Raw genomic sequence first — 17073 nt, forward strand, 5'->3', positions numbered from 1 at the left:
GTAGCCTTGCAATCCGAGTCCTGGGAGCCCAAGTCAGCTGACCCGGGCCAGCTGTGGCCATGCAGCGGGTCTTTTATTGCAGTGTAGACATATCCTTAGATATTTTTCTCCAAGACTAAGGGAAGGAAACTTTGCTAATCATGTTTTAAACCAGTGGCATGAAAGGCCTTTTTTAAAAGCTGGAGTGTGGAGGCTGAGCACCACCATTCATTTGAGAACTGCTTATCCATAAGAGTAACTGCAGCAATCAATATATTATACTGAGCGTGTCCCTTGAAGATAAAGCTCTGGTCTCCCTACAGCTATTTCAGAGGATCTGTTTGCTGAAAGATGGATGAAATACATTTGTGCAAATGATACATAATACCTCCCAAACGGAAGATATTTTAATTTCTTGAGTACTGTACCTGCTTCATGGAGCAGATCCAAAGGAATGGAATGTTTAGTAGGTTGGTAATTATAGACCTTTTCACCTCTAGATGCTAGGTTAAATCTAGGCCACCTCAGTAATGAGTAAAAGTTGTTACACTCACCTAATAGGCATCAGATGGTATTGCTGCCTGCAGTGACTCAAGGGTGTGAGTACCAACTTCAGGGCAGACTTTTAGGAAACAGGGCACAAACCCCAAACTGGCGATGAGTTCTGTATTTAGATTTCACCAATGAATTATCAAGTGTAAACTCGTCAGGCACTATAAGAGCCTTAACATCGAGTAACAGACAGTCCCCTTTGGTACCATGGTCTATCTTGTCACTCAGGTAAGTTTATTTTTGTGATAGATGGTCCCTTACACCAGAATGACAGCAATATTCAGGTTACTCCCAATTCCAAAGGACCAGTCACTAACCTCAGGTCCATTGCACCTTAATATCACCATGACAGAATATGCCCCGGTATTCATACCCTACATACTATTTTAATAATCTTTGTACAAAACATGCCTTGTAAGGTATCATTTTGAAACTTGTAATTTCCTGGTCAGTATTGTCCTGGTAAAATATGTGTGTGAACATTCTGTGTGAAGTTATAAGATTATCCTGTACGGTGATATTTAACACATTTCCAAATGCCGCAGCCCTACCCAGGCAGAAGTCAGGTTTATCCTAAACAAAAGAAGGAATGTGTGTTTTGCCTCAGTTTGCATTGAGTCAGTAAACAGTCATCAAGCCGGGAGGGCAAACAAAGGAAGTTCAAACAGGTGAAAAACAACAGCGGGGAATATCCTTCTACATAGTCTCTGTCTCCTAGTTCTCAGCTGGAAATGTTTTTCAAGAGGGGGACTGAAACTATAAGAAAGGAGGGACAGTCACTCCAAGACACCACCCTTCCCTGCCCATCACATTCACTGCATCTGAAGAGACAAAGGAAGCAGCTGTTAGAAAAAAGGTTCCCCACCCCGGTCTATCAGAGGCCACTGACCCACAGAAAAAAATCAGTCGCGGGCCACACATAGCCCAACGGTTGGGGGAGGGGGCACGGAGTCTCGGGGCTTCCGTTAGTGTCTGGGCTGGGGCCAGAAATGAGGGGTTCAGGGTGTGGGAAGGGTTTCTGGGCTGGAGCAGAGGACTGGGGTGCAGACAGAGGTGAGGGCTCTGGCTGGAAGTGTGGGATCTGTTGTGGGGCTGTGGATGAGAGTTTTGGGGTACAGGGGGGCTCCAGACTAGGGCCAAGGGCTTTGGAGTGCGGGAGGGGGTTCCGACTTGAGGCAGGAGGTGCGGGGTGCGGGCCCTGGCTGGATAGTGCTTACTTCAGGTGGCTCCTGGTTGGCGGCACAGCAGGGCTAAGGCAGGCTCCCTGCCTGCTGGGACTCCGTGCTGCTCCCAGAAGTCTCTGAATGTTCAGCCCCTAGGCGGAGGGGCAATGGCGCTCTGCGTTGTGTGTGCTGCCTGCACCCACAGGCGCCGCACCCACAGGCGCCACCCCCACAGCTCCCCTTGGCTGAAGTTCCCAACTATTGGAGCTGTGGAGCAGGCACTGGGGGCGGGGGCAGTGTGCGGTGCTTCCCTAATCACCTCTGCTCCTAAGGGCCACAGAGATGTGCCGGTCGCTGCCGGGAGCTGTGTGGAGCTGACTGGACTTCTGGCGAGCTGGCGCTTGTGGCTCCAGTCCCGTAGGGGGGACACCGAAGCTTGGGGCTTTTGGCCCATAGTGCGGAGACTTGCCGTGGGCCGGATGAAATGAAGCAGCGGGCTGGATCCGGCCTGCGGGCCATAGATCCCCCACCCCTATGTTAGACTCTGGGAAAAGAGTCCTGGCCTAAAGAGTTTGGTCAGTAAGACAGTTAAAAGCATGTGGTGAGAAAACTTTGCTTTGACTCTAAGTTAGGTACCAGTAGGCATTTTATCTTTTATTTTTTGTAACTATTTCTGACTTTTATGCCTCATTACTTGTACTCACTTAAAATCTATCTCTCTGTAGTTAATAAACTTGAACACACTGGATTAGGGATAACAGTAAAACAAGCGTCTAGATAACTCCATTTGGGGTAGCAAGTTGTGTGCTATTATTCCTTTGAAGGCACAATAGACTCAACATATTTTCACTGTCGAGGAGAGAGCCGGGCAATATAGGAGCAGGGGAGTGTTGGTCTCACCCTGTAGCATAACCAAGACTGGCAGAGCTGGTGGTAGGCATAAGCAGACTAAGCAATTGCTTCGGGCTCCAAGCAGCTCCAGGGGGCACCCTATTCAATTTTTATTATAAGAACTTGCCTGGTTTTAGTATTGTGTGTCGGGGGGCGGGGGAGATATTCCTGCTTAGAGCTCCCAGTGGGCCAGCATCTGCTCTGAAGGCTGGTAAGAGCCAAGGTACGGCTGACTGGTTGCAGCACACACACAGCTGGGAGTGACTTACATGCTGGAAGCTGTTTGTGAGCAGTCCAGGCTGGAGGCTACAGCAGCAAGACATTGTAAAGGGCACCTGAGGTTACAGGCTAGGGTTGACTCAGCTACTCCTTAGTCTGGATTGTATCCTGGTATGTCACAATCATACCAAAGACAATGCTTGTAGCCAATCATATAATAATCTATGTAAAGATGTATTAAATAGGAAAAGGAAGAGAGTTATTTACAAGGTTAAAGCTAGTTAACATATATACACAATTGAGTTACATTCTTAAGTTTCAAAAGATAATAGAAGTGTCTGTAGTCAGCAAGATCTATACATCCCTTCGGGCAAATACAGGCTGAGTAGCTGGAAAGCTCTTGCTTATGTCTAGAAAACCTTCCCCCCACACCTCCCCGTTCAAACAACATAAAGATTCCAAGTTCCTTTTGTTGGAGGGCTTTTATTCCCCTCCTGCCATGTGCTCAGAGCTGCAAGTTCAGCTAATGGGAGCGGTCCACTTGCCGGAGTCATCTTCACAGGGAGGAGAGCAGAATAACAGAAGTCTTTTGTCCTCTTGTTGCAATACATAGGAAATTCCAGGTGCAATGTCCAACAGTAGTATGTCTAGTATTGATGGAACTTTCCTTTTGGGAAGGGCATAATACTTATTCTTAAAGGTCAGCCCTTCACACTAATTAGTCTCTCTCCTGGTTTGTGATTTATGCAGTCACAGAGGTTCACAATACAACCACTTAACTATTACCTTACAATATGGCTACCAATGTTATAAGTGAGATTAATGCATGCAGCAACTCATGACCATTCAGTAAAGTCTAAACACAGTCTTATAATTCTAATACTAACACACAGGTGAGCCAGACTGACTACAGCTATGTACTTGTGAGTATTCAGCTGAGACATGGGGACCTTGGCATGAGCTGCCACCTGGTCTGCCAGTGTCACAGATGGCCTATGTGAAATGGTTTCCTGTAGCCATGTGTCAGTGTAAAACTCACCAATATTTCATATCCACATTGACAGTCCCAGCAGATAGGCCAAAAATTGAATGGACATGGAGACTGAGGGTTTGTCTACACATGAAATTATTACTGAATAGGTATTCCGGAATAACTATTCCTGAATAAAGCAGCAAAGAGTCTTGTGGCATCTTAAAGACTAACAGATGTATTGGAGCATAAGATTTTGTGGGTGAATACCCACTTCCTGAATAAATCCTTATGTACATAAATTAGTTTAAAACACTTCGGAAGTGGATTGAGCTAAACCAGAAAAAGGCACTTTTATTCTAGAATAAAAGTACACTGCTGGAGTTATTCTGGAAGTTATTTCATTTGAGTGCTTGCCTACGAGGGGACGCTGTGCAAAATTAATCCAAAGTAACTTTTAAGTGGATTAGTTAGACCATAATAAATGACTGTGTGGACACACTCCTTCAAAATTCCTGGGTGGATACTCGTATTTACTTCGTGAATTAAACTAATCTGAATTAAAGCCACTTGAATTCTGAATGACAGTATCCATACATCAGAGGGGTAGCCCAGTTAGTCTAACATGCATCCGACTAAGTGGGTATTCACCCACGAAAGCTTATGCTCTAATACGTCTGTTAGTCTATAAGGTGCCACAGGACTCTTTGTTGCTTTTTACAGTATCAATACAGGGATTTAATACTATTTGCCTAATTCACACCTTCAGTTAATTCAGATTCATTTTCCTGAATGTCCCTGTGTAGACAAGCCCTAAAATTCACATTTTAATTTCATCTGGAATAAGTTTAATGTGCAGACAAACCCTGAGCTACTGTCTCCACCTCAAGGTAGCCCCGCAGGCAGGGGCTTGTCTACATAGTGGGGTAATGTGCTTTACTGGGGTGTGATTTCCAAAGCGCATTAATGTGCTGTGCATTAACCGATCCATGTAGACCCTACTGGTGAGCACTAAATGTTTCCTAGTGTGTTTTCACATAGTACTGTTTTAAACAGCACTTTCACAAAAGGCACTTGCAGCATCCACTTTGTGTCTAAACCAAAGATTTCACACTCTCATCAGTGCTAAATTCTTATGCACTCTTTACACAGAATAGCTCTTGACTGCTGTCCCATTTCCATTTCCTTGGAAGTGTTGACATTCAGTGAACTCTGCAACATTCTGCTGCTGCACAGAGCGTGTGGCAGGGAACAGCAATTAAAGGGTTGACATTTTCCCGTATTTTTTTTTAACAGGACACATCCAAATACAATGATCAGAACATAATTAATGCAGAAACATAATTAATACTAAAATATAAACAGAAATCAATTACTGCTGTGGGAGCTGTTGGGTACTCAGCATCTCTGAAAATCAGAACACTCATTTAGTTGCCTAAATATGGGTGTAGGACCCTAACTTTTAGTTCTTATTTCTGTGACCCTGGGCCACAAAGCCTAACCACTTCCATTTTTTATTTAGGATACTGCTGGGCAAGAGAGATACAGGACCATCACTACAGCCTATTATCGAGGCGCTATGGGGTTCATCCTGATGTATGATATCACCAGTGAAGAGTCGTTTAATGCAGTGCAGGACTGGTATGGAACAAATTATTGTAATCCCTCTTTTTTATTTTTTAAGCCAGTTATCTCTTCACCAATGCTTGTTGACTGTTTCATGTGGGTTGGGAGTAATTTCCTTACCTCCCTGCAGTTGCTTTGTATTGCTATGTTCTTCATCATTCATTTGAAATTCAGAAGAAATGTTTCACTATGGAATTGCGCTTGAGAAAAAGTTGCACAACTCCACTAGCTAGTTCCTTTAGGGTTTAAAAAAAATTATTTTATAAAAGATTTTATTTCCAGTGATGGATTTTTAAAGCTGTTGTTCACAGCAAAAAAATATATATGGTAATACACAACACTTATGGGTTATTGAGGTTCTTCCCTATAGAGCCACTACAACCCGGTAAAATGCTGGTTTTATGGGACAATTGGACACAGCCAATCATTATTATAACCTGGGTAAAATCTAAAGAAGAAGGGTAAAATTTCTAAAAGCACTTAATCCCATTTTCAAATGTGATTTAGGCATTTAAGAACCTAATCACTTTTGAAAATGGAACTTGGGTTCCTGTGTGACAAAGGAAGTTTTGAAAACTTTAGCTGAGGTTTTCCAATTATCCTTTATGAACTCTATGGAAAAGGTTAATTGGTCTAACCAATTTTCAGCTGTGGTGCCTGGTTCAGTTCCATTATACTCACTGCAACCTTAGTGAACCATTATCATTGCTGTACTGAGAGTGCATGTGGTTAAAGCTACCTAAGACCCAAATAAAGTATTAATGGGGAAAAAATAATACTGAACCTTTCAATATATGCTTCGTGGCTTTTTGAAGCACCTTAGCTTAGCTGGGGAGGGTCGAGCCCTGAAAGTGTAACGGAGTAGAGAGTAACTTTCAATACTTTCACAAGGGGCTCTGATAAAAAAATATATATATCTTTAACCATTAATAGGCCTTATGTCCAAGGAATGCATGTGTTGCAGTGAGCAGGGTTAAGGATTGGAGAATCTCTTATTTGTGTTCCTTTGAAAATGTTTTTTCACAGCCAGAGAAGGAGACAACAGCATGTGGCAAACAAACTTAAATTCAGGAGGAAGCAACAGCACACAGGAGACCAATTTGTATTACCTGCACCTGTTGGAGGTGTTTATTGTTCCTAAAAATATGCTGATCATACTGAGAATATGGCCCAGTGTCAGTGTTGCCAGGTGTCTGATTTTCAACTAGAAAGTCCAGTCAAAAGGGAACCTGTACATGTCCGGTCACCACGGGGCAACGGAGGGGTGCTGGGTCATCAACCCATGCCAGGTCCTGCCCTGGGGGAGAGGGGTGTAACGTGTGTGTGTGGATGCCCTGGGAAAGGCCTCAGTGTGTGTGTGTGGGGGGGGTGGAGGAGTTGCAGAGCGAGCCTATCTCACGCTCACCCCATAGCGGTGTCTCCTGCAGCTCTTGTCCCATGGGCTGTCTGGGCTTGGCCCTCCAATCCAGGGGTTGCAGCCTGTCCCCTGGTGCATGGTACTGGGGTCAGGCCAAACCTGAACAGTGCTGTGTGACTAAGTGCATCAGAGGTCAGGTTGCAACTCCTAGAGTGGGGAGCCAAACCCAGCCAGCTCTGTGGGACAGGAGAGTTTGTGGGTCAAGGTGGGAGAGTCCCATGAAACCTGGGACTGTTGAGGGTGGTGGTCTGCCAAGGGTCTAGTCCAATAACTTGACTGAAAGCAGCAAATGCTAGGTGCTTCAGAGGAAGGTTAAAAAACCTCTTGGTGGATAGCTATGGAATAATCTGCTCAGTTTCTCCCTAACCCCTCTCAGATTGGTTGGTTTATGCCCTAAAGCATACAAGGTTATATCCCTTCTAAAAAAATCCCAACACTATTTATACACCACAACATAGGGCTTGGTGAGGCTCAAGTGAATGAAGACTTGTGAGCATTGGCATCAGGAGCCCAACAGCTCCTTCATTTACAGTTCCTCAGTGACCAGTTCAAGGCCTCTTATTTGCAAGTGGCTGAGAGCAAGCTTTGAAAACCCAAGGCACTGACTGACTAATGGTCCAGTGCTGCCACATTCTCAGCAAAGAGCCCAAGTAAGATGGTGCTCAGATGTATGGAGAATTCTTTTTAAATTCTGACTTAAAACTGTATTCAGTGTGTGGTTGAGGGAAATGGGGGAGTAATAAATTAGTGTTGTTGGGGAGTGGGAGGGTTTAACCCTAAAACTAGTCTCTGGGCCAGATCTTCAGCAAGTATAAATTGGAGTAGTTTCGTTAACTTCAGTAGAGCTACAGTGATTTACACCTGGCTCTTGAATTATACACTTTGAAAATAATTTGGCTTTTGCAATGAAAAATATGAAGCCATTGGTCAATTTACATTTTAAGCTAAAAAATAATATCTGTCTTTGGGCTTGCAAGTTGAAGCTGACATTGAGAAAATGCTGATTTTCTTTCTGTCTTCTATATAAATGGCTGAAACATAATCTGGTACTAGAATGTATACCCAGCTTAATGTTAGTGCAATGTTAGAACAGCTTTCACTCAGAAAATATACAGCTTAACTGTAGGGCTAGGTCTTTTCCCTCTTCAGTGAGAGCAAGGCCAAAGAATTTCTAAAACAGCTTACTGTAATCACTCCTTTTTCTTCTCTTAGTGCTTATGGGTCATATAGTAGAAAGGGTTTGTCAGTTTGCAAAGAGGCAGCCCAATGATTTAAGGAATCTAGAATGATTTGCAGGGCTTTTAGTGACCTTGCTGGAGTCTGATAGAGACATGAATGTGACTTTTACAGTTTCCCTAAATGATCACCATTAAAGCACATCAAAACTTGTTCTGGAATTATCTGGCAGTGGAAATATGATAGTTTTGGTATTAACTGTCAACATCAAGTTCAGTTCAGGTTTCTGTTGAATAACAGTTCTCTTCAATAATGTGTGTTTATGAGATCTCAGGGTCATTATAATTATGCAGAAAGCATATGTATTACTAGAAGCTATACATCACTTTCCCATCTGTATAACAATATGCTGTCCAGCATTCAAACACTAAAGGAGCATTTCCATCAAGACATGTTAAACACAGTTTTGATTAGAAACTACTGCAGATTTATGCCTAAATAATGAGGAACTCCATACTTAATTAGCTGTTAAACTCACAAGCACAAGTATGAATCATATCATGTGTGGAACCATGAACTAAAGGAGAGTCCCTTCTGTTAATGGTTGTTTTGCATACTCAAGTGACCACTCAGAGCTCCAAAAGTCTAATGGGCATTTTGGCCAATTAATCCCAGCTACTGATATTTAGAGTATTTCATTCTGGAGTTGTACTCCCACACTTCAGATCTCCTTTGGTCATCTACAGAATCATACCACTGCATATGTGATGGGGCCACTTGGTTTTCCAGTTAAGGAATAAGAACATAAGAATGGCCATGCTGGGTCAGACCAAAGTATCCCGTCTTCCGACAGTGGCCAATGCCAGGTGCCCTGGAGGAAATGAAGAGAACAGGTAATCATCAAATGATCCATCCCCTGTCACCCATTCCCAGTTTCTGGCAAACAGAGGCTAGGGACACCATATCTGCCTATTCTGGCTAATAGCCATTGATGGACCTATCCTCTATGAATTTATCTAGTTCTTTTTTGAACCCTGTTATAATATTGGCCTTCACAACATCCTTTGGCAAGGAGTTCCACAGGTTGACTGTGCGTTGTGTGAATATGACTGTTCTTGTGGAACAGCAAGGAGGGTGATATGGCACTCTGGTGTGAGAGAGAGAGACTGGTCATACCTTTCTAGAGAGACATAACAAAGGGTAACGTGAGAATGAAGGACCTAGGAACCATCCCGTTCTGGCAACAATTGCTTTCCTTGAGTTAGTAAAACAGAACAAATGCACATAATAATGTGTCCTAGGAAGCCTCTACCTGCAGTTTATGATCTAATTTGATAGTTTCTCATATACAGTTTGGGAGTCTGATAGCCGGGTGAGTACTGGTTGTACTGAGGGAACAGACTCTTCACCATCATTTCAGGCCTGGTCTACACTACAAAGTTAGGTCGATGCAAGGCAGTTTATGCCAACCTAGTTGAGTATGTGTCTTCATTTAAATTTGTCTTCCACTTACGTAAGTGCCCTGTTATGCCAACATAGTAACACCACCTCCCCAAGCCGTGTAGAGTCATGGTCTATGAAGTGCAAGTGTAGACACTGTGTTACTTATGTCAACCCTAACTGTTCTCCAGAAGCTGTCTCACAATGCCCCACACTGACCGCTCTCATCACCATTGTGAACTTCACTGCCCAAAGGTCATGAAGACTGGAAGACCTCCCTCCCCTTTAAAGCCCTGTGAATTTTTGAAATTCCTTTTCCTGATTGCCCAGGTTGGCAAACATATCTGGCAGACCTCCGTTGTTGAGTGCAACTACACAGCTGACAGGGCCAACATACCCTGAGGAATGGTAACATACAAAAGCCAGTAGGAGAACACTTCAGTCTTCCTGGACATTCTATAACAGATTTAAAAGTAGCTACACTAACAAAAAAACTTCAGAAACAGACTTCAAAGAGAAACAGCAGAACTAAAGTTCATTTGCAAATTTAACACCATTAATTTGGACTTGAATAGGGACTTTGCCTCTCTTGAAATTGACACTTCCTCATCTGTTATTGGAAGTGGACTACATCCACCCTGATCGAATTGACCCTCTCAGCACCGGTTCTCCACTTGTGAAGTAACTCCCTTCTCTTCATGTGTCATCATATAATGCCTGCGTCTGTAATTTGCACTCCATGCATTTGAAGAAGTGGTTTTTTACCCACGAAAGCTTATGCCCAAATAAATCTGTTAATCTTTAAGGTGCCACCGGACTCCTTGTTGTTTTTGTGGATACAGACTAACACGGCCACCCCCTGACACTTGACAAACTATCAAAATGCCAAGTATATCAGAGGAGAGCTTCTTTCACTATTCTCCAAGTTAAATGTCATGTATTTTGAGTACTCTTGAAAGCAATTGACTTCAGAACTGCAAGTTGCACAGTCTAAATGGATTCCGTGCAACCTGTGATCAGAGGAAAGAATGCTTTTGGAGAAAGCATAGTTAGAATTGCTAGTCTTAGGGCTTGACAACAGGCAAGTTGCACCAGTGTAAATTAAATCAGTTCATTAAACTGGTACAACTTTTGTGTGCATGTTCTTGTATCAGTTTAAACTGGTAATATCAGTTTAGCTTGTGCCTGTATATTTACCAAAGCAAGCTAACGTGATATAAGCCAGGTTTAAACTAATAGCGTCAACGCACAAAGTGACATTGGTTTAACTAAATCAGTACAAAATCACACCTTTAGTCAAACAGTACAACTATGTGTATAGACCAGGCCTCAGTTAGAAGTCTTCCCATAGGAACAGTGACAGTGAGACACAGACTCAGAAAAACTGCATACAGACTATGAATATACAAGTCATACTACCCTGTCTGAGGTTAAGTGAAAGGAAAACATCTGTATGACATGAGTTTTCCACTCATTCATTTTGCCAGGACCTTAGGTAATAGGTGTCGTAATAGGAATCTTTATAAAATCCTGAAAGAGAGAGGGAAAAAGAACCATAAAAATGGAGGACTAGCAGTGACCTTGATGGTCACCTAGTCCAGTCCTATGCACTGAGCCAGGACTGAGTATTATTTAGACCATCCCTGACAGGTGTTTATCTAACCTGTTCTTAAAAACTTCTAGGGACAGAGATTCCAAAACCTCCCTAGGTAATTTTTTCCACTGCTTAACTACCCTTACAGTTAGAAAGTTTTTCCTATTGTCTAACCCGTATCTCCCTTGCTGCAATTTAAGCCCGTTACTTTTCTTGTACTGTCTTCAGTGGTTAAGAACAATTATTACCCTCCTCTTTGTAACAATCTTTTACATACTTGAAGACAGGAATGCCAGAAACTGCCTAAAAGTGTGGTGTCAGCAGTCCTGAACCTTGGCCCGGCCCCCCCCCCACTCTTCCCCTTCCCCCCGCCAAAGTGCTTGCAACCCATCCCAGCTTGGTATGGTCCAGAAACTTTATATAAGAGACCAGGGAGTAGGTGGTCCTGCCCAGTGGTCACACCTGGGCTAAGGTCTGCCAATCAGTGACAGTAGGTTGCCAGGCTGGAGTTGGAGGATTTGCAAGAGTCAGGGTCAGAGTCAGGCCAGGATTGGAGCCTAGAGAGCAAAGGTAGTATCAGGTTAGAATCAGGAGGCAGGAATCAGGTTCACAGTCAGGCTGGAGTTGGAGATTGGAGATCAAGCAAAGACTGGCACTGCAGCTGGCCAAAGTCTGTGTGGTTCACTGGACAACCCCTGAGGTTAAATATGGCACTTGGCCAATCAGAGGGCCGCAGGATACCGTCACTCGGGATCTTTTGGGCAGTACTTCCAGAGGCGCATACTCTTCATATGCTCCTTGGCTGTGCCTTTGCATGGCCTTCTGGTTGCACTGTGTGAATATCAGCTGTCCTAGACTTTGCAGACCTGGCTTCTAGTCCCCAGGTACTTATACTTTATAAGCGTGTACTCTATACCATTATCCAAATCATTTATGAAGATATTGAGTAGAACAGGACCCAGGACAGATCGCTGAGGAACCTGCTTCATATGCCCTTAGGCTTGATTGTGAACCATTGATAACTACTCTCTGAACATGCTTTTACAACCAGTTTTGCACTCATCTTATAGTAGGTTCATCTAGGCTATATTTCCCTAGTTTGTTTATAAGTAGGTCATGTGATACGGTATAAAAAGCGTTAGGCCTGGTCTACACTAGGAAATTAGGTCAGTATAACTACATCGCTCAGGGGTGTGAAAAATCTACACTCTTGAGCGACACAGTTAAACTCACCTAACCCCCAGTGTAGACAAGTTACCACCTCTTGGGGAGGTGGATTACGTACTCCAACAGGAGGAGAACTCCTGTCGGCCTGGATAGTGTCTTCATGAAGCACTACAACTGCACATCTGAAGCATTTTAAGTGTAGACAAGCCCTTACAGAAGTCGAGATATATCACATCTATTGCTTCCCCCCATCCACAAGGCTTGTTTCCTTGTCAAAGAAGGATATTAGGATGATTTGACATGATTTTGTTCTGTTATTTACCACCTTATTATCTCTTAGGTGCTTACAAATTGATTGCTTGATTATTTGCTCCATTATCTTTCCACTATTGAAGTTTAGCTGTCTGGTCTATAATTCTCTGGGTTGTCCTCATTTCCCTTTTTATAGATAGGTCCATGGTTCTCAAAGATAATTGCTAATGGCTCAGATATTGCTTCAGTCAGTTCCTTAAGAGAGAGAGAGGTGTGTTTTTAGTTAAAGGCATTAGTTAAAAATTGTACAATAGCTTTTTTAAAAAATGTGGGTGCTAAAGTTCGGCACCGAAACCCATATTGGAGATGCAGCTAGCAGAGGATGTTAAGAGTAACAAGAAGGGTTTCTTCAGGTATCTTAGCAACAAGAAGAAGGTCAAGGAAAGTGTGGGCCCCTCACTGAATGAGAGAGGCAACCTAGTGACAGAGGATGTGGAAGAAGCTAATGTACTCAATGATTTTTTTGCCTCTGTCTTCACAAACAAGGTCAGCTCCCAGACTACTGCACTGGGCAGCACAGTATGGGGAGGAGGTGGCCAGCCCTCCATGGAGAAAGAAGTGGTTCAGGACTATTTAGAAAAGCTAGGTGAGCACAAGTCCATGGGGCCAGATGCGCTGCATCTGAGGGTGCTAAAGGAGTTGGCGGATGTGATTGCAGAGCCATTGGCCATTATCTTTGAAAACTCCTGGCGATCAGGGGAGGTCCCAGATGACTGGAAAAAGGCTAATGTAGTGCCCATCTTTTAAAAAGGGAAGGAGGAGGATCCGAGGAAGTACAGGCCAGTCAGCCTCACCTCAGTCCCTGGAAAAATCATGGAACAGGTCCTCAAGAAATCAGTCCTGAAGCACTTAGAGGAGAGGAAAGTGATCAGCAACAGTCAGCATGAATTCACCAAGGGCAAGTCATGACTAACCTAATTGCCTTCTATGAGGAGATTACTGGCTCTGTGGATGAGGGTAAAGCATTGGACATGTTTATTTCTTGATTTTACCAAAGTTTTTGATATGGTGTCCCACAGTATTTTTGCCAGCAAGTTAAGGTATGGGCTGCATGAATGGACTGTAGGGTAGATAGAAAGCTGGCTAGATCATCAGGCTCAATGGGTGGTGATCAATGGCTCCATGTCTAGTTGGCAGCCGGTATCAAGCAGAGTCCCCCAAGAGTCGGTCCTGGGGCTGGTTTTGTTCAATATCTTCATTAATGATCTGGAGGATGGCGTGGATTGCACCCTCAGCAAGTTTGCAGGTGACACTAAACTGGAAGGAGTGGTAGATACGCTGGAAGGTAGGAATGGGATACAGAGGAACCTAGACGAATTGGAGGATTGGGCCAAAACAAACCTGATGAGGTTCAACAAGGACAAGTGCAGAGTCCTGCACTTGGAACGGAAGAATCCCATGCTCTGCTACAGACTAGGGACCTAGTGGCTAGGCAGCAGTTCTGCAGAAAAGGACCTAGGGGTTACAGTGGACGAGAAGCTGGATATGAGTTAACAGTGTGCCCTTGTTGCCAAGAAGGCTAACGGCATTTGGGGCTGTATAAGTAGGAGCATTGCCAGCAGATTGAGGGTCGTGATCATTCCCTTCTATTTGGCATTAGTGAAGCCTCATCTGGAGTACTGTGTCCAGTTTTGGGCCCTACACTACAAGAAGGATGTGGAAAAATTGGACAGAGTCCAGCGGAGGGCAACAAAAATGATTAGGGGGTTGGAGCACATGATTTATGAGGAGAGGCTGTGGGAACTAGGATTATTTAGTCTGCAGAAGGGAAGAATGAGGGGGAGTTTAATAGCTGCTTTCAACTATCTGAAAGGGGGATCCAAAGAGGATGGATCTAGACTGTTCTCAGTGGTACCAGATGACAGAACAAGGAGTCTTGGTCTCAAGTTGCAGTGGGGGAGGTTTAGGTTGGATATTAGGAAAACCTTTTTCACTAGGATGGTGGTGAAGCACTGGAATGGGTTACCTGGGGAGGTGGTGGAATCTCCTTCCTTAGAGGTTTTTAAGGTCAGGCTTGATGAAACCCTGGCTGGGATGATTTAGTTGGGGATTGGTCTTGCTTTGTGCAGGGGGTTGGACTAGATGACCTCCTGAGGTCTCTTCTAACCCTCAGATTCTTTGATTCTGTGATTTAGGCACCTAAATAAAAGTGGCCTCATTTTTGGAGGCACTGAGCACCAGTGGCTCCTGTAAGGCCTCATTTTCCACTAGCTTGCATCTTGTGTAGCTGTTTAAATCTGTGCAAAGTGAGTGTGCAACAAAACCAGGTCTGAATTCTCCATTCCCTCAGACCTATGGAACCACCTTACACACATTTCGCATAGCTAGGCATGAATGTGCAAGGTGCCATGCAGTGGTGATTCAGGGCCATTGACTTATATGTGAGCTACCAGTGCTCTACATCTCTGAAAATCAGTCCACTTTTATTTAGATGTCTAACTTTAGATACCCACATTTGAAATTTTTGCAATGTATTTAAAAAGTATTTATGTATCATACTTTACATTACTAAAGATTCAGTAATTTTAAAAATCTTATGTATTTTTAATCATATTTATTTACTTTTTTATATTTCTGCCAGGTAGGAGAATTAAAGTAGAATAGTCATGTTCATTCTAATTTACTATCATCCTTTCCAGGGTGAAATCCTGCTCTTTCAGAAGTCAATGATAAAGTACCCTGTCAATTTCACTGCCAGGTCCTTATACCCTAGAACACTGCTACAGTGCTTTGCTTACAAATGTTGTAGGGGGAGAGTTTATATGTTTACAAAAAATCCAGTGGGATCTTGTTTGTTTAATTCATGCAAATATTTTATGGAACCTAATGTCAAAAGAAGTATTATGTTTGCCAAATCTAAATTTGGGTCAGATTTATCCTGAGTGCTTCTTTACCTTTCAAAATGCTTTTTTGTTTTTTTTTTACTTTGCCATATTTCCTGAAACCTAATGTAATAAAGATAATGGGAGTCACTCTGCTGATTAATTTGAGGCATGATTTAGCTTAGAAGATTAATGTCTTGTTGCTATAACTCTTCTGGATGGAAATAGCTGTCAGATGGAAATATTAGTCATTTTTATAGGCAGGTACAATTTGAGCTAAGTGGCCTGTTAACCAATAAGTGAAAACAAATAAAATGACTGCGAAGCCTCATGCTTACATTACTGCACAGAATTTCAGTTTCTTGGGCTACATTTTGCCCTGAGAGTTGCAGAGATGTAACTTAGAGCAAACTTGAACCCTGATTATCTTTAGCAGAAATAGTCTAACCAATTTACTGCAAAGCAGGTGGGGCTGAGGGTGATATGAGAGGGAAGAGGTCAGCTTTTATATTTCTGGCTTTACATCTGGGTATGTGTAATGGTTCTTGGGATACCCAAGACTGTGAGTCACCTCCTTACCCCGTCTCCAGCATGAGGCTTCTTGCCTGTGGTAGCCCTCTAATATCACCAGCCTGTTAGCCACTAAGCACTCTCTTCTGGGTTATGCTGGCCCTTTCTTTACGTCACAGGTTAACAAGAGGTGCGCCTGAGTCCCTTGATGCATTCCCCTGTGATACCCAGCCCCTGACACTGGCTACTCACAACAATCCCCGATCCTCTGTTCCCACAGGAGCAGTGTACCCCAGTTTACCAGTTTTACCCAAATCACCACCCCTATATAAAGCACAGCACTTGTGAGCACTTACAATAAAACAACAGAAGGTTTATTTAAGAGAAAAATAGAGGCTCCACTAGAAACAAGAGGGAATGATGGAAATAAATGGTTACAATATAAAACAAAATAATTAAAACACGAACTTGGCCATATATGTATTACCTTTCCTTTCCAAGAAAATAGATTCCCCCCTCCACCCCCACACAGAAGTTCAGTCTGTTGCAGAGCCGACCAGCTTCCCAGGAACCAAGATGCAATCTTTCATGAAACACCCTTGTGCAAGCTGTCTCCTCAGTGAATGGGTGCACAGTGTCTATCTTCACCCTGTGATATATTGAACCAGTCTTCTATGTTTATTCAAAGACATGTTGTTCTCCAGTCTGTTACAACATTCCCTTTTCATCTTGTTGGTTTTTGATGGTTTGCAGTTGTCTTTGATGGTTTTTCATTGACTGTTTGGAGAGGGACAAGGGTAGACAATTGAGCTTTGCATTACATCACTGGCTAATCGTGGATGGGGTGAATTCCCTCCAGTTTGAATGGGTCATCACTGAGACAGATGGTTTCCTGGTGACTAACTCTTACTCCAATACCATATAAGGTATATTTTTCAATATAGTTATTTTATTCCTTAAATACTGCTCGTCCACACATCTCACAATGATTGTGAATATTGATAAATTACAAGCTTTGTGTAAAGATCTCACATACTGCCCTACAAGGATCAATACCATGAAAGCGGTGTATTAGATGCAGTGAGTTTGTCAGGAGTTGCTTGTAAAGAACAATGAATGCTTTGCCCATTGGCAGCAATGGGCCTCTGTGTCACAGTACGGTAGGGCGATATCATTAGAATCTTTGATGGATGAACTCCTTCTGGCAAGGGACAAAGATCAGGTTTTAATGCTGA

The 17073-nt window shown here is 43.2% G+C and overlaps 1 protein-coding gene across 4 annotated transcripts in view; it reads left to right on the forward strand.

Moving 5' to 3' along the window:
* RAB3B (RAB3B, member RAS oncogene family) overlaps positions 1–17073 on the forward strand; it is a 133480-nt gene that overhangs the window by 87918 nt on the left and 28489 nt on the right. For all 4 annotated transcript variants that reach the window (XM_050961686.1, XM_050961683.1, XM_050961684.1 and 1 more), the window contains one exon: positions 5297–5415. In XM_050961686.1, the coding sequence (XP_050817643.1) occupies positions 5297–5415 (119 nt within the window). The remainder of the gene's footprint in view (positions 1–5296; positions 5416–17073) is intronic.

The sequence above is a fragment of the Gopherus flavomarginatus genome, chromosome 7 (genome assembly GCF_025201925.1).
Source record: "Gopherus flavomarginatus isolate rGopFla2 chromosome 7, rGopFla2.mat.asm, whole genome shotgun sequence".
Lineage (NCBI taxonomy): Eukaryota > Metazoa > Chordata > Testudines > Testudinidae > Gopherus > Gopherus flavomarginatus.